The sequence below is a fragment of the Dipteris shenzhenensis genome, chromosome 10 (assembly GCF_047967505.1).
Source record: "Dipteris shenzhenensis isolate YYH24624 ecotype China chromosome 10, Dip_SZ_1.0, whole genome shotgun sequence".
Lineage (NCBI taxonomy): Eukaryota > Viridiplantae > Streptophyta > Polypodiopsida > Gleicheniales > Dipteridaceae > Dipteris > Dipteris shenzhenensis.
Window position 1 is genome coordinate 29,691,986 of NC_141605.1, and position 22,363 is coordinate 29,714,348.

Below are 22,363 nucleotides of genomic sequence, written 5' to 3' on the forward strand. Positions count from 1 at the left end.
ATGTTCTTGAAACATGTAGGTTTCGAAAGCTGCATTGTTTAAAAATGGTTAGCAAGTTGACAAGATGTTTGGAAGTCTTGTTGATTTGAAAGAGGAGATTTGTCTTGAGTAGATGGATGGCATTGTGTGTTAAAAAAAATAAAAAATGTGTGTGTGTGTGTGAGAGAGAGAGAGAGAGAGAGAGAGAGAGAGAGTGAGAGAGAGAGAGAGAGAGAGAGAGAGAGAGAGAGAGAGAGAGAGAGAGAGAGAGAGACTAAAAGCAAAAGCTCCTGGCCATAGAGAATGGATGATGAATGAACTTGGGAGATACACTTAAGCTTTGTGATCTTAGTCAAATAGAATGGAGAGGTATATCCTTGACAATAATAACTAGCATGCAACACCTACCATGATGATAATGATGATGATGATGATGATGATGCTATGTAAGTTTGGTGAGAGTGAACCTTGGAAAGTTCAAAAGCTCAAAATTGCAAGGCCCTTGAAAAGAGCGTTAAAGGTCAAAAAGGTGTACTGTTGGACGAGAAAATGATGGCCACAAGATCAACGTTTTCAAATGCAGCTTGAACCGTGAGATGATAGATCTATTCCAAAATCTTGACTTAATAATCAAGATCTATAACAAAACTTTCAAACCAGTTGACGAGAATGCCAGAGTTTTTCTCTGTTTTTTTGGGAAAACTCAATGGCTTTTTGTAGTGAGCTCCATCCCCTGTTATTATTTTATACTGACCTTCTTGTACCCTTCTTGTACCCTTTGAGTTTCTTTGGTTCTTATCTCTTCTCCTTACAATCTCAGCAATTTCCCTGCTTGTCATGAGGCAAGTCTCCTTTTCAGAGCTCGAATTGATGCTGCAAGATGGGTTTTTGCGGAACCCAAATTGTCAATTTGTACATACGTCCGAGCTGAAATCCATTTGCGCTCGAAATCTGTGGGCTTCGACAAATCTGATGGGATTGGTGGGCGTTTGTGGCAATCTGAAGATTTAAGGATAGATTGGCCAATCCAATTTGGTCAAGGGAGTGAATTTCGGGGGTGGGCGGAGGCTGGAAGGATGAAGATCAATTGCTTGACAGCATTGGAGTGCAGTGACTCCTGCGTCGAGACTCGTCCTTGCTTTTGACGAGTCGGTTCGGCATCCAAATTGATTCGTCTCAGTCGGGCACCAGAGCTGTCTTCCTTTTTATTCTTTCGATTGGTTCCCCATATCCTTGTCGTCATATTGATCGAATTCCTGGTTGTTGCCGCATCCGATGATCTCTCCTCAGTTCTGCCGCTTGTCTTTGAGACTTTGATGAGGAGCTGATTTTCTTTGTACTTTGGACTGTTATCCAATTGATCGTCTGTACCTGCTACCCAATACTAGCGACGACATGCTTAGCTGTCATCTATCGAGATCCCGCATGGCATTTTGGGGAGCGCTGCTCTCATTCGGGGTAGCCACCTGGAGCTTGGCTCAGGCGGCATTTGTGGATGATCTGCCTGGCTGGATGGGGGAAATGTGAGTCTGTTTATGCATTAAGCACCTGCTTTTAGGCACTTTGTTTACGCTGTAACAATGCACATCTTAGTAAGGCACATCAATTCTAATAGATATACCTGGGCGAGAGTATGTTGCGATTTGTTCTCTGCTGTAACGATGCATATGTTGGAAAGTCTTTCCAGTGCTATATAATGTGCCTTCTCTACACGACACTAGAGGAACAGAAAGGCACGTGGAGAGACTGTAGTACCGTGAGTTAGCTTCAATTCAAATGGCAATTTCGATGGTGCTTTCATGGTCAAGGATGGCGAATACTACTCTTTTTAATGTGTACCAGGATTTGGAGTTCTTTTGCTCAATAATAATCTGTGCTGTAGCAGTAACTCTGGAAAATTGCGGACGAAGGCGAGCACCCAGACAGATTTGTTACAATTACGTCAAGAAGCATCCATGATAGATCCAACCAAGGTTATTCAGATGTCCTGGAAACCAAGGTACGTTTTCTCTGTTACAAATAATGCTTTTGTGAAGTCACATGAATTGCTACAACATAGACTCATTCTTTCTTAGAGAAACATTTAAGACTAGATTTGCTTGAGCTCACTGAACTACAAAAAAGAGTCGTTTTCCCCTAAATCTTTCAAGCCTCTGGCTTGCAACTCTTTCCCTTTGACGCTCTTCTCTTGCATTTGGGGACTTTCTGGATACAACTTCCTTCTTTGAACTTGCTTCTTTTTTGAAGCAGGTATCACATTGTTGATTCCAAGACGTTTTGCATGTTTCTTAGAAGGTCACGTCATTAATGAATCCCATCTCTTTACAGGGCATTTTTGTACAAAGGATTCTTGTCTGATGAAGAATGTGATCATCTCAAGAATTTGGTATGCTTTCTCCTTAGAGATTTTTCGAGTTCAATATGCCTCATCGCAAGAATTGATTGGTTCAAAACATTTCAAGAAACTGAGATTAGATTTCATGGCTCAGTATTGGCATGTGCTTCTCCTGTGACATGAGGGTTTATTTCTTTGAAGTATACCAAGTTTTGTTTGCATGGCCAGGCAAAGAACAAGCTTGAAAAGTCAATGGTGGCAGATAATGAGTCAGGAAAGAGTGTTCTCAGTCAGATTCGTACCAGCTCTGGAATGTTCATCAACAAGGGCCATGTAATGATTTCTTCTGCCATCATCTTTTGGATTTTGTTGTTTTTAAAATGATGTTCAGCCTATTCACGTCTGCCGCATAACCAATGTAATGATGTCTCCTGCTATCATCTTTTGAATTTTGTTGTTTTTGTAATGCTGACTAGCCTAGCCATGCATGTGGCATAACTAATGTCGAATCATTGGGCAGAAGAGGTGCACTATGGGGTTTTAAACAATTCTGGTACTGTTTTATTTCAACATATCTTTCTGGAGGAGAAGAAGAGGGGCAGCAGCAGGGAGGTTTTGATTGAACAGCAGAGAGCATCACAGAGCACTGAAGAAGTATAAGATGGCATGTTGACAAAGAGCATGTTAGCTTGAGATATGGGAAGTGCTGATACCATCTCAAGATTTCCCATATCATCTATACCGAAAAATGTGTTTGTAGGAATGTTGCTCATAACACTGAAAATGAATTTGCTAGTATGGGATGGGCCTATAGTGTTGGATGCCCATATTGGAGTCCTAATTTCAGGGGGCACTTTGCTCCCCTAATTAAAGGAAGTGAAGTGCGAGGTCATGATGAGGTTCACAGTTGAACAAGGAGACTATATAACCTGGGCCTATGGGGACTTTTTATCTGAACCACTCAAAGAGGGCCTACAGCAAAGAGGTCCAGCATGATAGTCAGTCTTCATAGCTTTGGTTAACCCTAGCCTTAGGCCTATTTGTTCATCACTGTCTATCAGGTGTGTTGGCAAGAAGTCACAACCTTGAAGAGGCCAACCAGTCTCATAAGCTGACCCATTCATTGATCTACCAAGCAAAGCGGTCAGCTGGTTGAATAAGTTGTCAGCATCCAGAGATGGCTGCATAGCAGCGATGAGGGGTCTCTGTGACAGCAGCTATACATCTTGTCTGTAAGAGGGTAACTCCTGTCGCTGGCTTGGGCAGTCAGACTTTTGCGACATATCAATACTCTTTTCTTTGAAACAGATTGTAGCACCTAGAGCAGTCTTGCTTGCAGCGATTCTTTTGGACTAACCTGTTTACACATCATACATAGGCATTACCAGACACAGGGGACCTCCCAGATATGTCCCTATTACTGTGCAGTGTGTTATTGGCTTCTGCTCTATCTTTCATGGCTTCCACTTGTACTCGGTATGATATTTACAGCCTTGAATTGTGCAGCCTAAGAAAAAGGAGAGAGGAGCTAGTTTGTGGCCTTGTATATCAGTGACAAAAGCGGAGGACAAACCAGTGCTCTTCTGTGGATCAGTTTGCCCAGCATTGGCTCTTTTGTTGCAAACGAACTTTTATTCTTAAGGTGCAAATCCATCAAGATGGAAGAATCATCACTGTGAAGAGAAGTAGCCCTCACAAGATGTCCAAATACCCTGGCAAGGCAGTGGACCATTTTGTGGGTGTAGGCCCCTAGAGAAGTTCAATTACTGTTGGGTTCCTCACATTGCGCCTAGAGAAGCTCAATTACTGTTGGTTCCTCGCATTGCCTCTTCCTTCCACTCTCTGCTTTTTTATGGGTAAGCTAGGTGGACAAAATGTGGCGTTCTAGAATGTGTTAATCTGTATGGTCTTTACGACCCAATGTTGCTGCAAGGTGCTCCTTATTCAGTTCGAAAGGACTACAATGTCTTTAATTTGCATGAGTCACTTTCTTATGCAAAGTAGCCACGTGGGTAGCTGTAGTTCGCAGCATGAGGTGACCAGGAGAGTTTCAGATGGTGTCTAATAGATGGTGTTGCACAGTTCTAGAGGGGCGAGAGCTGAAAAGTGTGTGAGAAATGTAGCTCCATGACGACAAGCGTCTGTGCATGGCATTGTTCAAGTGATTTGTCCTTCAAATCGGCGGTCTTTTTTAGTTTTGAGGACTATATTGTTTGAAGAGCCACATTTTTCAGTTGGTATCAAAGCGAGTAAACTTAGTAACCCGTGAGAATCTGTTGTGAATATTTTAAGACCTTGTGAGCTAAAGTAATATGGAGGGATTTTCAAGCAAATCGACGGCAGCACCCAGCACTTCAATGGGACAAAATTTCTATACCTGGCAAACACAGGCACAAGTTCTTATGGAGCACAGCTGTTTGGGAGTGGGTGGTGGAATTGAACATCAGATAAGCACAGCTAGGAGAACAAATGTAGATATGAGAACGAGTGTGGCGTGCTGTGATCATGTAACGGTTGGAGGATGTCCACCATGTGGATTTTGTTCTTATGGCAAAGGAGATTGGGATTACAGGGACACAACTCTGAGTGCAAGTGCAAAGATGAAAAACGACACTTTTTTGTTAAAAAGCAAAAATTCAGTCTTTGCATGGGTTCAAGGGAAAGTGTGGGAAGCCTTTTGAGTACGCTTAAAGTCAATCATGCAACACCTTGTTAAGGAGACATGCAATGCTCTTGGGAAGTGCTAGCAAAGGATTTGCAAGTCACTCTACTTTTAACATGAAGAGAGACTCTCGCTCTCTCTCACACGCACACAGAGTCTCAGCCTTGTGGCTTGTATGCCCTGGCTTAGGCCAGACTTTTATGACAGCTTTGACCTGCAGTAGATCCAACTGGGGTATGGGAAAAGAGGTGGCACAGTCGGCTGTCCTTTGCAGGTGTCAGCCATCTAGGAGGTGGTTGGCCCAGCTGCTGTTGGATCAGCTGTTTTACAGACAGCCAGTCAGCTGTGCCTTTTTGAGTGGGTGCGGGGTGCCCGGGGTGTGTGTGTGTGTGTGTGCTGTCATAGCATATAACCAAGCTCAGAAAATAAGAACGGTATATTTTAAGACTGCTTTGAGCATGTGGAAACATGTATTAAGACATGACACTTCAACAAAGAACGCTCAAAAAATGTTTACCTTCACACTCAAGCCATCAAATTGCAACAAGGAGGGTTTAACACGGATTTGTATTGGCCTGTTTTTCAAGTAAGTCTACCTGTAATATTGTAATCCATGTCCGAGGGTGATACATAGACCCTGTTAAAAGGATAAAACAGGCTGTGACTGTTATAAAAAGGTCCCATTATTCAATTACTTACAGCCTGCAGTTGGTTGGTCTGACCCTACAGATCTGATCATGCAGCCAGCCTGGTTAGGGAATTGGGGGGCGTACATAAAGGGGCCTTGCAGCCTATTCTTGGCATCTCCTGGAAGTGGCAGTAGGGCTAGAAGGAGCGGGAAGCAACATAGGTACATACATCAAACTTCTTGGAGCAGTCAGCCAAGTGCCTGTGCAGGTCAGCAGGAGGATGAAGTGGAGGGGCAGCCTGCCTCGTCTCTTTCACTGTTTTGGAGCATTGTGCAAAGGTAGTCTTGAGGGAGAAGCCTACCGTTTTGGAGTCAGTCCTTAACATCAAGCCCATACTGGGGCAGCCTGCAATACATTAATTTCTAAATACTCACCTTTCTGGGGAGGTGGGTGGTTGGGACATACCTGTGTGTGTGTACGTATGTACATATACATATATACATGAACCCAGGAACATGACCAACCATCCTTTAAAAAAAACAAATAATGCTGGTTAACTGTAATGATAGTAACTTGCAAGGTTGAAAACCATGAAACTCCATCACAGATTTTGTCACTTGTGCATAGCCTTATGTAAGTTGTGGTTGTTTTTGCATATTTGTTTTTCTACTGCTCTATGAGAACTCAAAACTCTTTGCACCTGCTCTGCAGACTATTTGAACCTCTATCTGATATACAGGACAGAGTCATAAAACTTTCTCAATCACAGAGATTTGAATAATCTAGCATTCAAATGTTCCCTTTTAATTATTTTAGTAAATGGATGCATTCCAGGATGAAATTGTGAAGGGCATTGAAGAAAGAATTGCAGTTTGGACCTTTTTGCCTAAAGGTAAAGCATGGTCATCTCTCTTTGCCTAGTCACTATTGCTGCTGCTGAAACTATATTATTTTTCTTACATCAAGACTGTCAGAGGAGAGGAAGAAGGTGAAATGGCTTTGTGCAGAAGTTTGAGAGAATTGAGAAGCCTTGCAGGCATTTATAGCTGTGAGTACCATTTCTAACAATGATGGTTGATGGTGAGGCTGGAAAATGCAGAGAATGGAGAGGCCCTCCAAGTATTGAAATATGAACATGGGGAGAAATATGAGCCTCACTTTGATTTTTTCCATGACAAGCTTAATCAAGCCCTTGGTGGTCACAGAGTTGCAACAGTTTTGATGTACCTTTCAGATGTCATCAGTGGTGGGGAGACCGTCTTCCCATACTCACAGGTGTGTTCCTCTTACTCGTCCCCTGTTTGTACCCTTTTGTTTTCCTTTCTCTATTTGTTTCATACCTCTTTTACACCTTGACGTTTTTAAACCAAACAGGATTTTCGAGTCAAGGATGATACATGGTCTGATTGTGCCAAAAAAGGGCTTTCAGGTATAATGAATTTTGAAAATGGTCCTATTTTCTATAATTGAATTTCTGCAAAAATCTGATCATGATGTTTTGTTTAACAGTGAAACCAAAAAAGGGGGATGCACTGTTGTTTTACAGCCTTAATCCTGAAGCTTCACCAGATAATTTGAGCCTTCATGGTAGCTGCCCTGTAATTGAAGGCGAGAAGTGGTCTGCAACGAAATGGATACATGTGAGTTCTTTTGATAGGCCAAGGCCAAAACCAGGGGTGTGTGAGGATGATAATGAGCGCTGTGCTGAATGGGCAGCCATGGGGGAGTGTAAGAAAAACCCCGCATATATGGTTGGTTCTGATGAATATCCAGGTTCCTGTCGGAAAAGTTGCAAGGTGTGCTAAATCTTGATTTCATCTGAGCAAGGGGAAAGTCCTGTATTTCAGTGTCACCATTATTTACATACTTATGGCCCATCAATGGGTATATGCTACACTGCACTGCCTTTTACAACATTTTTCGTGTCTATCAAGATGTTTCTAGTCATGAGTGGGTTGTTTTCAAACCTTTTGTTACTGTCAGCCCTCCTCTTTGATCAATTGGTATATAAATATGAGGTCATATTAAATCCATGAATGGGTGCGCTAGAATTGCACTGCCCCTTAACATGCTTCCCTTTTCTATCCAGAAGTATCTGTCAGAGAAGAGAGTTGCTTCCTGTAGCCGCCTCCCATGTAGCAGAAAGAGATAGATCGAGATCATACAAGGTTACTTCAGGAACCAACTCACTTCATGTGCATGCATATATGAAAAGATACTTGAGATCTAAAGAGAGTACTTCGAAACACAGCCAAGAGAATATGTATTGGTATGAAGAACCAAGCTACAAAATCTACCAACATATGTTCCAACACCTATGCCACAATGTCGCTCTGGTTAGACACCAAATCCGGCTCCATATGCTGTCCTACAGAGGTAGACTCCTCGTCTCTGCCATGTTCCTTCCTGTAGGCTTCAGTAGCTACAAATGCGAGTCCTGCTCACCTCTTGGACACCGCCTCTCGCTCTTTTGCCTGGGTGTAGATGCCTCTGATGCTGTCTGTGGGAGGCTGAAATCCCTGCAGACGGAACCATTGGAGAGGCCCAACGGCGCTCCTTTTAGAGGCTTGGAGCCCCCTGGAACTGGCTGACAGGCGAGTCAGTAAAACTGTTCGGCCCAGTATATGCCTCAACCAGTCAATGTATACTGCTGATCTGCCACGTGGCAGGCTGACTGTCTGCTCCACTGACTTGCTCTGCTGGCCGATCACTCTGCTGCTGGCCAACCTGGGGCCTGGCCTATCAGCCCCTCACTGTTTTCTGGTTGTATGCTGTTCCTGCACCAGCCCCAAGGCCCTGTGTATGGGCGCATGGCTGGGCCTGTTCCAGCCCTTGTGGCAGGGGCAAACTGTGAGTCAAAGATGCTGACCAGGGTGGCCCATGTGCCCTAAAACTAAACCAACAAGGACATGTACTTGCTGCCCATGTGACAGCTGTCCCAGGTGGGGAGGTGACAACATTATCCCATCCCAATACGATCTAGTCATGAACGAGTTGTTTCCAAGCATTTTGCATCGTGATCCTCAGTACTTTTCCTTGATCAGTTGATAGAAAACCAAGATGCTTATTTATGTTGCCTTTGCCAAGGTTGATGATATTGAGCTAAGCAGATTGCAGAGAAGTGATGATGGCTTATAGGTTTAGCCAAACAAAGTCAATCATAATTGATTATGAAAGAGCACAACAGGATGAGTGTGATTCCTACTATGCGTGATGGAGTTTATGGTTTTCAACCTTATGAGTGACTATCATGAGATTAAAATTGCACTATGTTGTGTTTTCATAGGATGAGTTTGGGCATGTGCCTGGACTCATCTAGCTATATCAGGATGAGTGTGATTCAATTGAAGGTTGAAATTTGACACTACTGTGATAGTTATTTGGTTCTCAAGTGTCAATCGATTATAGTTTTACAAGATTGAAATATTGTGAACGTCAAAGTGAGATTTGATTCTTTGGTCAACTAACGGGCTTTATCCATTTCACAATAATCAATATAACATCGCACAAATTTTCATTGGAACAGCTCCTAATCATCCCTTCGTAAAGTTTTTTTGTAGTTCTTGTCATTGTTTTGTACCCTCAAGAACACAACCCAGACTTTGGATACATATGCATTGATCTTTCCATTTCTTCAATAGAGGGCCATCTTGCATGTTGCCTCCATTCCAAACTGTCTCTTGCAAAGAAATTACAGATGTAAAGACATTGTGAATATGGCATGGAAATGGAAAAGCCGTACAGTATGAATTTGGCCATGCACTCTCTAACTCTCTCCATCTGTGCTGCCACTTCTCTCTCATGGCATCGAAGCACATGGTGCATCTTCCTTCGAGTTGAAGGATGTGGAGGCTTCTATATTGCTCAGAGAGGGCTATTCCGAGTAGATGTTGAGTAGATGAAGCTATCCAAGATGATGTTGTAGATATTGGGTAGATGGAGTTGCTGTTGTTGTACATCTTGAGTAGATGAAGTTACTGTTGCTGTTCTATATTGCTCCCATTATGGAACTCCTAAGTCTATAATCGGTAGGCATTGTCCATTGTTGTTTAGATTTGATGGTAGAGATTGTATTATGGCATTGTAAGAGCGTAAGATTCCATTGCAAGGTTTTTGAGAGGAAGAAAGTCCCTAGATTTTTGAGCTTTGGAAGAGCATTGCGTGGGAAAATGTTGCGAGAGAGAGAGAGATTGTGGGGCAGAGAGAGAGAGAGAGAGAGAGAGAGATTGTGGGGTAGAGTGAGTGATGGTGGCTAGGTAGGAGATAGTGACAATGTGCCTAATTTGTGGGAAAGGAGAAGAGGAATCGATCTCTAATTTGCTCCAAGATACAACCTACATTTTCCCTTGTTTGGAGAAACTAGTGCTATTGTGTCGGAACAATTTCACTATACTCCAAACTGGTGCTATTGTGTCCGAACAATTTCACTATAGTGATGAGCTTGGCACTTAGGTTGTTTGTCCGCATTTTGTTCTGTTGATACTTGGAGGCTTCCTACATTGGGCTACAGTGCTTCACCTCTATGACCACTTATTGAGGTTATGTTCATCCTTCCAATGGATTGTAATTATTTCATTGAAAGACACAATAGCTCATGTTGCGCTCTTTACAACTAGCTAATCTAAGCTATGCACCACATTGCACAACCCATCTCGTAGCTATAGAGTACACTCTTTTGGAACTTCTAGAGTGGTTGTTAGACTTGTCACTAGAAGAATCCTTGGGTGCATGGTAAAGTTTTTGAAGACGCAAGCTCATGCAAATGAATTATTGTTGCTTCTTGCAATGCTCCCACTAGTTTTGATAGCGTAGCTTGCTCTAATGGAAATGCTCAAATGTTGCCTCCGAGGCATGCTCTTATGTGAGGATACATTTTTGTTGGCATTTTTTCTCCATCTGCAAACATTGCAATTGTGTGTTTTATTGACATATGGATATTGTACCATTGGTACCCCCCACCTCCTCACATTTACTTGCCTCTCCCTAGTTCTCTTGCAAGCCATGACAAGCTACATTCTACCATATGAGATTCGAATTTAAGAAATGTGAACCAAGAACAAGGAGTCTTTGACTAGTTGTCTTATGAGATAGAGTCTTTGATTAGCTAGCTTATGGAAAGATAAAACAAGGGTAGACAAGGAGCATAGACAGGGCGACAGGGCACAAGAGCATGGAGGGAATTTTTAAAAGAAGTGGTATGAATGGAAAAGGGATAGGTGCATAGATGGAAAGAGGATAAGTATGAATGTAAGACATTCAAGATTTATAAGAGTGGAAGCCATGAAAATTTAACATACTAGCATGGGAGATGTGGAAAATTGAGAAAAAGCAATGGCCATGGTTTGCTTCCTTTAGCTATACATCTCACAAAATTAGATTTCTTGGGGGTCCTTAAATTAGTGCAACGTGGCCTAAAATGGTTGAAAAAACCAAAATGATATGCTATTAGGTTTAATGCTGTGTATTGAGATCTCTGGTAACTTTAGAGGCAGGGGGAGCCAAAGAGGTCGTGGTGGATGGCAGAGAGGCCAAAATGCAAATAGCAATGTTGAATGCTACTACTGTGGTAAAATGGGTCATATGATTAAAGACTGCTATAAAAAGTAGAATGACATCATGACTAGAAAATTGCAACAAGGCAATTATGCATCCTCTAGTAGACACGGTGATGACAAAAATGAGCATCTAATTATGGTGCAGCACATGACCAATTCTATGCCAAATGCAGAAGAAAGCAACGATGGGTGGTATGTTGACTCAGGTGCCTCAAACCACATGACATGTCATGTAGAATGGATGCCGGATGCAAGGAAAATGGAAAGACCAGGATTTCTGGAGACTGGTGATGATACTACACATCCTATTGTGCAGATTGGTAAGATTCCTTTGTCTATGCAAGATGGAAAAAAGAAATACCTGTTTGATGTATTTCATGTCCCAAATATCAGCAAGAACTTGGTTTCTGTTGGTCAAATGGTTGAGCAGGGCTTGCATGTTAGATTTAATCCTCATGGATGCTTTGTTGAGGATATGAAAAATAAAGGTCGCTTGATAGCAGAAGGGAAGAAGAAGGGCAGGATGTTTACATTGGATGCGGACATGCCTGAATTGAGTGTAGCAATGTTTGCACATGGGACTAGTGTAGTTGCAGATATTGATATCTGGCATAAATGCACTGGTCATGTTAATGTACAACGACTTAAATTAATGCAAGCCCAAAATATTATTATACCAGCTGCTCATCTCATTAAAAACATCTTTGCTCACTGTAAACTTACGAGTAGAAGGGTTATATCATCTATACCCTTTCTGCTGCAAAGAATAACCAATAAAAATGCACTTCTCAGCTTTTGGATCCAACTTGGATCTCAATTCATCTAGCACATGAACATAGGCAATGCAACCAAAAACTTTCAAATGAGAAATATCTGGTTTCCTACCAGTATACCTCTCCTCTGGCGTCGTGCCATGTATTGCTGTAGTGGGAGTCCTGTTCATTATATAGATTGCTGTAGCAACTGCTTCAGCCCAATAATAATATGGTAAGTCTTTTTCGTTCAACATGGCACGAGATACGTCTCCAATGTGCCTGTTTTTCCTTTCTGCAAGTCCATTTTGCTGTGGGGTATGATTGCATGAATATTGCTGCTTTATGCCATGCTCCTGTAGGAAACTTGCAAGCTTATTTGCGAGGTACTCTCCCCCTCCATCTGACCTTAGGCATTTTATTTGTAGGCACGTTTCTTTTTCAACCATAGCTTTAAAAGCTTTGAAATGCCCAAACACTTCACTTTTCTTTTTCATAAAATACACCCAAACTTTTGTGCTGTAGTCATCAATAAAAGTGACAAAATAATGATAGCCTCCAATAAATGCAGCTTTAGTAGTCCACACATCAGAGTGGATTAATTCCAATGGCCTCTTACTCTCTTGAACATGTTTAGGAAATGGTTTCCTTGCCTATTTTCCAAATTGACAGGCTTCACATACCTTATGCATTTTTGCAACCTTGAACTTAGACGATCCTGCAAATGTGATTGATGATGTAGATGCTGGTATAAACCAGTAGGGTCTTCCAGAAGCTCACCTGCATCTGTGCTCAACTTCACAGTCTAGTCCAAAGGAACTGAAATAGGCTTACAGTCTATCATCCCATATTTGGATAGCATGTCCATACCATACTGCCTCTGCAAGAGCCATATCCCACTTGTGGATCTAATCACCTCAATTCCCAAGAAGTAACGCAGTTCTCCCAAATCCTTCATCTCAAACTTCTGCTTCAATTTTCCCACATACACAATGGGGGAATATACACAAAGGTGGAGGCTAAAAACAATTTTCCTCTTCTTAGTTGTGAAAGCCAAAAGAACTCTAAGTACAAAAGAATAGGTGAACCCTATATGTGGGTCTCAAACCAAACTCAGCCAACTAAGGTCACATACTAACTGAGCCATCAACTAGAGTACATAAAGATAGCTTTCATCCAACTATTATTCATGGGTAGTGTACCAACCGCATCTACAGTTAACAAGTCGGTGACATAAATGCACAACGGTCACCCTGGCATATCATGAGTCGAGCTCGATATCTCAACACAACCCACCCAAGAGCAACTGGGGGATTACTTTTCCAAAGGATTAAACAAAGAACTGAGAACTGCAGTAGCTGGCTAGTAGGACCAAGCTTGGAGGGGCAAATGACTTTAATAATCTGGTAGAAGCAACCCAATGGGCAAAAAGGAGACTTGGCACAGTATCAAAGTCCAAGAAGACAAAGAAGAAAAAGCATTCAGATTCACAATCAGATTTAGATACAGACATTAATAGTGAAGTAGAAGAAGACACTGATGAAGAAGAAACTACCTCATCAGAAGAAGATGAGGATGATGAAGAATATTCCAAGAAGAAAAAGAAAGAGAAGAAGCATAAGAAAAAAGAAAATTCCACATAAAAAAATACAGCAGATAAAATCTCCAAGTTGGAGAAAATGATCAAGGAGCAGCTTTAAAGGTTGAAGTCACCACCTCAAGCATCATAGCCCCAAAAGATTGCATGTGAATTTTGAAGAAAGATAACCATGACAAAGAGAGATGTTGGTACAACCCAAACTATAGAGGGAGGCTACCACCTTATGTACAACAACACAATCAAGAGCCAGTTGTACCTGCTAATCAAGTAGTAGTAGTAAGGGCAGTCCAACAAAGATATCTAAATGCAGCCCCTAGAAGGCAAATTCAACAACAATGGGGAAATCAACAACAACAACAGCAAGGACAAACCTAGGCATGAATTTATTGTGGCATTGATGTCCATAGCCAAGGCCCACAATGTGAACTTTGGTGTAAACACTGTGGGAAAAGATGTATGCAAATCATCAATTATGATGGGAGAAACAATCAAAATGGTCAACAACCACAACCTCTAGGAGTGAATATGGTATATATAGCTCCTCATAATCTGGATAACAGTTACAACAATTAGCAAAGTCAAAATACTATTCATGCATTAGTAATTACAAGGACAAAAAACACAAAGCCTCTACAAGGATTGGGATAAACAAAGAGACAATGCCAAGCAATGAATTGGCCTAATCAAAATGAGACAAGAAACAAAGCATTGCAACAAGTACTTGCCAACAATGCTTCCCAGGATGTCAAGAAAGAGCATCACATTAACAAAGGCAAAGGGATCAATCAATATAAACATATCTGACAGTAGTACGTTTGCACAACAAACCAAAGATGAGAACTAGGCTAAAGCTCCTCAAAGCAGTAAAAAGCCATAAGAACAGATTGCAATAGATAGAAACTACACAGAAAAAGCTTCCTTAGAACAAGACACATCTGCAAAACAGCATATGCATTTTGTAATAAAATAGGATCGAAAACACCAGAAAGGCAAAACATAGAAATAACAGCAGAACCGCAAGATGTGCTACATTCCACCACACTAGAAAAAAGTCAGATGCCTATGGCAACAGACAATAAGCAGAAATAAGACATCAATACAAAACAAGAAGACCATTTACTCTTTTACCAAAAGCTTATGGAGTCCCAAGTTCAAATCACTCTTGACCAGTTATTGAACTTGGTCCCAGCCTTCAAATATCATATTTGCAAGGGATTGCTAACACAAGAGTCAAATGCATGCAAAGATTATAAAGCAAGTGATGATGAAGAAGAGACTCCAGACATTGATAGATCTATAATTGAAGATGTGGACTATCAAGTACCACTCATTGATGTCATATACAAAAGGCAGAAAATTCCAGAAGTTTTAGTTGATGGAGGTTCACGTGTGAATATCCTATCAGAGGATATATTTAAAAAAATTTGCTCTAATGAGCTGGTTCCAGCACCATTCCAAATGAGGATGGCTGGCTGAAGAAGAATCCAACCTCTTGGAATCTTGAGAGGGCAAGAAATTACAATCATGGGTATGACATTCACAATTACATTTGTGGTACTCAGAATGGAGGAAAAAGATTCTGCTTACAACATGCTCTTGGGTGGGCCATGGTTGAGGGCTGCCAAAGTCAAGCAAGATTAGGGCTCAGAGAGAATCACTATCAAGAAGGGATTGATTTCTGATATTGATGAAGATGAGGAAGAAAATTTTCTCAAAAGGAACCCCACTATCTTCCCTATTTTTGAAATTGATGTTGTGAAGATTATGGATTAATATGTTGACCTGGATGAACAAAAACAACAGTCCGACACACTTCCAACTTTTGCAGGACAAAACAAAATTGGAATATAGTTAGAAAAGCTTCTGACACAGTAGGATCTATAAAAAAGGCTATAAATGTAGACAAAAACGATGCAAAAATATCTCTTGCTTGTAAATCACCAGAACAAGCAATTTAAGAAGCAGAAATTCAGTTTGAAGAGCAAATGCAAAGGAGTGCTAGGATAAAACAAGATGACTTGGAAGAAATGAATTTGGGAGACAATAACAACCCACAAATAGTCATGGTAAGTATAAATCTCCCCCCACCATTCAAAGTGGCTCTCAGAAAGTTATTAGAACAGTACAAGGTTATTTCTACATGGCATTACACTGATATGAAGGGGATAGATCCATTATTTTGTCAACATAGAATAAATCTAAAGACTGATGCAGTACCAATTATTCAAGGGAGATTTAGAATGAATCCAAATTATGCCAAGTTAGTAAAGGAGAAAATTGACAAGTTGCTGAGGGTTGGTTTCATATATCCCCTAACACATGTGACATGGTTATCTCCAATTGTTATTGTTCCAAAGAAAAATGGGAAACTGAGAATATGTGTTGATTATAGAAAGTTGAATGCAACAACCATCACTGATCCATTCCCTCTTCCATTTTGTGATTCATTGCTTGATGTTGTGGCTCGACATGAAATTTACAGTTTTTTAGATGGTTTTAGTGGGTATAACTAGATCAAAATAGCTCTAGAAGACATAGATAAACCTACATTTGTAATAGAATGGGGTGTATTTGCATCCAATGTCATGACCTTTGGATTGAAAAATGCACCACCATTTTCCAAAAATATATACAAGAAGTATTTGCAGAGTACTTGACCTCATTCATGAAGGTGTTTCTGGTTGACTTCTCAGTATTTGAAAAAAGGATAGATCATTTGTGTCACTTGTCATTATGCTTTGCTAAATGCAGATTTGCTAGTTTGAGCTTAAACCCAGCAAAATGTGCTTTTGCTATTAGTAGAGGTATTCTACTGGGACATATTATCTCACAAGAAGGCATGGAGATTGACCCTAACAAGGTCTCAGCAATCCAGAATGCTAAAGCTCCAAAAAATGTCAAGCGACTACAAAGATTCATTGGCCAAATAAAATGGCACTATAGATTTTTGAGATACCTTGCTGATATGTGTTATCCTCTCACTAAACTCATAAAAGATACTGAACCATTCATCTGGGACACTCCTCAAGAACAAGCTTTCAACATTTTAAGGAAGATACTGATGGTTGCTCCTGTATTATAGCCTCCTAATTGGTCTCTTCCTTTTGAAGTCTTTGTGGATGCATTAGATTCAGCAGTGAGAGTAGTCCTCATGCAACAACAATCACCTAAGTGGTTTAGACCTATATATTATGCAAGCAGAATCCTAATGACAAAGCATGAAAAGAACTATGCAACAATAGAAAGAGAAGTGCTTGGTATGGTGTATGCTTTGAATAAATTCAGACATTATCTTTTGGCTAACAAAGTACATTTTCATGTTGACCACCAGGCTTTAATTTACTTGGTCAACAAAGAGCATCTAATAGGAAGATTAGCCAGATAGATGCTATTGTTGCAAGAGTTTGACTACACAATTGTCCATAGACCAGGGAAACAGCATGCAATTGTAGATTATTTGAGTAGGCTGCAGTCAGGAGATCCTTTGACAAGTATACTAGATGAACTTCCTGATGCAAATTTGTTCATGGTAAGAATTGATGAGTAGTCAAACTGGTATGACAAAATGTTATTTTTCCTCACTAATGGACTAATCCCAGAAACAATGAATCAAGATCAAAGAAAGAAGTTAGTGTTGCAAAGCAGACCTTTTCTTATGATTGCTGGAGTGTTGTACAGAAGGGGCATTGATTAGGTCATCACGAGATGTGTCTAGGACCATGAGCAAAAAGTTGGATTAATAGAAGCACATGGAGGTACACCAAGAGGTCACTTCTCAGGAGATATCACAGGCAAGAAAATCTTGCAGACTAGATAATGGTGGCCCATAGTGTTAAAGGATGCCCACAATTATGCAAAATCATGCCTACCTTGCCAAAGAGATGATAGACCAATGGATAGTGACAGGATGCCACACCAACCCATCCTTCCATTGGGTCCATTTCAAAAGTGGGGATTGGACTTTATTGGACCAATCAAACCTCTAGAAAAATATTCAGGTAATCAATATATACTTGGTGCTACTGATTATTGCACAAAATGGGTAGAGTCTATTGCACTCAAAACATGTAAAGCTAGAACAGTTGCACATTTTCTCTACCATAATATTGTTACCAGATTTGGTGTTCCAATTGAGATTGTATTTGATAGAGGGACCCATTTCATAAACAAAACAATTAGAGAGATGACAAAAATGCACATGATGTTGCACAAAAAGTCTACAGCATATTACCCACAAGCCAATGGTTTGGCTGAGGGTACAAACAAGTTAATGAAAAAGGTTTATAGTAGAACCATTGCTGATCATCTAGAGGATTGGGATCAGCATTTAGACTCAGTACTTTGGGCACTAAGCACAGCCCACAAGGTAGCCACAGGATTGTCACCTTTCAAGCTAGTGTATGGATGTGAGGCAGTAGTACCCATGGAATTTATTGTAGGAAGTCTCAGAGTAGCAATTGACAACAAATTTTCCCCAGAAGACTCCATCAATGCAAGATTGGAGCAGCTTTTACGATTGGATGAGGATAGATTGACAAGCTCTCACACAGTTGACATTATTCAAAGAAGAAGAGCACCATGGATAAATAGAAACATAAAGATTAAGCTTTTTCAAAAAGGGAGATTTAGTGTTGATGTTCAACACTAAATTGGGAGTAAAAACAGGAAAATTCAAACTCTGATATGATGGTTCATTCAAGGTAATTGAGGCATATGAACAAGGGACATTTCTTCTCTCAGATCTTCATGTTGTAATACATTTGACAAACCAGTAAATGGCTTCAGGCTGAAACCGTACATTGAAGATCATACAATAGAGACAAAAATAAATACAATTTCTCTACATGATTTTGTATATACAACATAATATTTTCACTCTATTTCAACATTTCAGGTTACCAAAGTACCAAGCATCTCCAAAGTACAAACTATATGTATATCACATAGACAAGGACCTGCAGAAGAAAATTACTTACAAGGATTCAAGAGATTACAACTGTTCAGTCTATAAAAAATCAAAGAAGAACTATCTGTAGTGATGAATGAAGAAAATCAAAAATATTTTACACATCGACTGATGGAAGAAATCAAGAGCAGCAACAACTAAAGAGCACTATGCAAAGTAGCAACAACAAAGGTTACTACAAAAGCAGCAGCAGCAACGGACATCTCTCTGCTACCCTGACAAAACATCTTTGACATCAAGCGGTAGCCCACCCAACACGACACTCAAAGCAACGACAAAGCAGCAAACTATATAATCATGTAATTTTATTTTATCTTGGAAAACAAGGGGCTAATTATAATGTTATCATAGGAGAGCTGGAGCATATAAAAAAGCCATATTTGATCATAGTAGCACTCCTCGATTGGAGTTCGACTCTCTGGACAATGCAGTCCGACTGGCTGACCTACCTCCAACGTAGTTCGACTGGATCCGACCAACATGGACAGTTGTAGTCCGATTGGCATCCGACAGCACAACCGGCCTAGTCGGATATATCCGACTCATGTCCGCCAGTGCTCCGCCACAATCTATCCGGCCAAATTCCGCTTGACCCTAAGGCCACGTGTCAAGTGTGATTGACACATACGAGGTCTTACTTGCATCCGCCACTCTTTTGACTAAAGGTGCACACATCGCCAAGTATTCGACTTTGCCTCGACTCCAGTAAGTCAACCATCTACGCCCCCGGCTATTGCCCGCCGATTGTCCACCACCAAGGGAATTTTGTCCCATCTGATGCACAATTCCAGAGATTCATCATACTCTTGCCTTAGAATGCAAGCATACGACCTCACGGCCCGCACTATGTGCATAATTCCCCACTTTCATGCGAAGCTCTAGCCTCGGCGTGGCCAATCATGGAAATTACACATGACACCGATGCAATCCTCACAAGGACTCTAATAATCCCACGATGGGAGCTCGATGCAACTCTCCCCCGCCAACTCCGATTACAACAAGCAAGCTCCACAAAGATCAACCAAAAAATGCTAATCCTAGCAAGCTCCACGCCACACGAACTGGTACATATGGCACTGAAACGTAAGTCCCGACCCACAACCCCGATCTCTTCTTAGCCTCAACAGCCATCCCTCGACCTCCTCATCTCTACCGCCGTCCTCAACTCGAACATGGCTCCCAGGAAGAAGCCGATGACCCCCGCATGAAAGAGCCCACACCAACCCTGAGCCATCATGGCAGAAGCAAACGAAGAGACATAGCGTGACTATGAGATGCCATAGCCAGCACTCAAAAAGTAGATAATTACAGCTACCTTCCTTGGATTCAAAGTATCTCTCTTCCTTGGATTCAAAGTATCTCTAGACGTGGAGAAGAACTAAAAGTGGCTGAAAAAGATCGGCTTGCTACACTATGCGACACTGCCCTGGGCGGTGTGGAAATCCTCACTCGATGCTCTCAAACAGTATGAGTCTTTCCAAAAAATGGGAGGTAAGTTGATAGATATATTGATGGTTACCCCTAAAGTCCCGATGTTGCCCATGTTCACAATCGACACGGCAAACTGGTTCTCCCACATCCCTGGCAGACTTAGTTTCCACCTTTGTGGCCAGTAACCTAGGGTTAGCATAGGTTAGGATAAGTCAGTCCCATGGCACAAGGCAATCACTAAGTATTAGTGGATACCACTTTCTGTAACTGATAAGTAGTGGGATAATGCAATAGTATGATGTTTTGTAACAAGGGCCGTTACTAAAAGATATAACTAACTGTAGACTTATAACAGTCGGAATGGATCTGGACAGCTAATAAAAGTCCTGTAACAACCCATTTTGATGTTGAGTTGTTGTTTATCTCTATTGAAGCATAATACAATATATCTGTTTTGCAAATTTACGAGTTCTTTGTTGTTCTTTCGTTGTTTAGTTCAATTTACATGCAATCCGACTCCTACCAGTCCCTTGTCCAACTCCTGACGTGTGTTCTGTGTTTTCATTTATTGAATGCACTTTGAACATATGACAAAATAGATAACTTTGTGGACCACTATCACCACTACTAGCTCATTTTATGAGCATGGGTGTCATCTCTATTACTTCTCTTGCCAGTGTACCACAATGTTGGTCTAAGTCCTAGGACATCCACAACTTGTATCCAATATACCTTTCCTTCCCCTCCCCTACCCGTGAATGGCTTGGGGTGTTCACTATGTGAAAACCCCCTATATCACGTGCCTTTCAAAAAAGGGCTTTTAATTACCCCTTATACCCCCTCTTTATGTGAAAAATTTGTAACTCGATAAGAAAATAAAACCCCTTCTATTAAACTCATGTGCTATCTTACATATTGTGTGTGGTGAACACCCCGGGATGAATGGTTAGTGATTCCAATGGAATGTTCATTATGTGACAAAACATGGCAGCAAATTGGGTACAAAGTTGTATCTATTCCACCCTTTAACTTATGTAGAATCAGTGTTTGCATCTGTCCCACTAGCCATCTTGGTGAAATGAACCAAGGCCCTAGTTGCTGCTTTTCCTCCACTAGTCCCTTTCTCCATTTGCTTTTTACTTTGATTAGAAGCTCGCGACTCTCTCTATTAAGTCATCTAGAGCGCTAGCTTCTCCTCTCCATTGACAACCAAGCAAGGTTTTATTTTGTCACCTTAGCAAATATGTTCCATTGACCTATTGGATCTCCCCATACTCGAGGAAAAAACCACGCCACTATCATTTCCACATCAGAAATTGATATTTAACCAAATCCTTTCTAGCTAATATAAATATTTGTAAATACTTGGTCTTGCAAATATTTTGAAGATGCAATGGCTCGAATATCACTCAATCCTACCATATGTTCAACTGCTAGTTGACTGATAAGCATTTGAATCTCAGTCTTGAGATAATCTTTCTCCATCTCCATTGTTTCCCTCAGGAAATGATGTATAATGTTCTAAATTACATAACAATCATTATGTAAGCAATAAAACTACTCTAAAATAATGAAACAAAGTCATTATACATGCAATGCTAATGTTAATTAAGCCCCTCACAAAAATATGCAACACAATTGACTATCATTTTTTTCATAGAGCTTCCATGCCATCGAATAAAAAACTACTAAATACATTTTGGTTTCTAAAACAATGGGACAATCATGTAAATTTAATGTAATAAAACTCTTCGTAAAGTTGCTATCTAGATAGAGGCTAGAATAGTAAACATGTAACAACCAAGATGATCTAGATCAACTTTGCTAATCACATATCTAGTTGGGGAAAGAGTGGACCATCAATCGAATAAAATCCTACTCTACTTGCACCTATATATCAAAATAAATGTATAAAAATGAATATCAATAAATCGAAGTGGGGTGATTTTAACTGGCAAAAGCAAGCCATAAATCAGCTTTGATGTTATTTATCACAAGAAAAAATGTTAATCAAGGTGAGGCAATTTTGACTGGTGAAGGCGAGCCATCACTTTGGCCCTGACCAATGAACACAAGCATCCCCCCCCCCTCTTCTCTCTCCCTCTCTCTCCCCTGCTCTATCTCTTCAATACCTTGCATGTCAGTCAAGGGGAGGTAAATTAAAAGAATTTAGACATGTTTTAGATGTCTGATCAATGATCATAGTAGATCCCTTTGGTCAATGTCCAGTTACACTAAGTCATCCCTTGTATGGATACTTTGAGAGTGTTATCAAGCATTTTCAAAATTTATGGAGCGATATTCCTCCTCTGAAAATATTTTGGGAAGAGTTACTCTTCCTCAAACAAGGAGAAGAAACCATCAAATTTTTTGAAGCAAGATGAACAAAAAGAACCAAAGAAGTTAATGAGAAAACCAGCACCACTAAGGAGATTGTCTACAAAACAACTTGAC

General features: G+C 40.7%; 1 protein-coding gene across 1 annotated transcript; it reads left to right on the top strand.

Moving 5' to 3' along the window:
* The first annotated feature begins 556 nt into the window (after positions 1-556).
* On the top strand, positions 557-7,575 carry LOC147897667 (prolyl 4-hydroxylase 2-like). The gene is made up of 8 exons (XM_087380005.1): positions 557-1,502; positions 1,865-1,978; positions 2,308-2,365; positions 2,543-2,647; positions 6,440-6,497; positions 6,705-6,880; positions 6,980-7,034; positions 7,115-7,575. The coding sequence occupies exons 1-8, from the start codon at positions 1,375-1,377 to the stop codon at positions 7,408-7,410; spliced, it is 990 nt and encodes a 329-aa protein (XP_087236131.1). The 5' UTR covers positions 557-1,374; the 3' UTR covers positions 7,411-7,575.
* Positions 7,576-22,363: the final 14,788 nt, after the last annotated feature.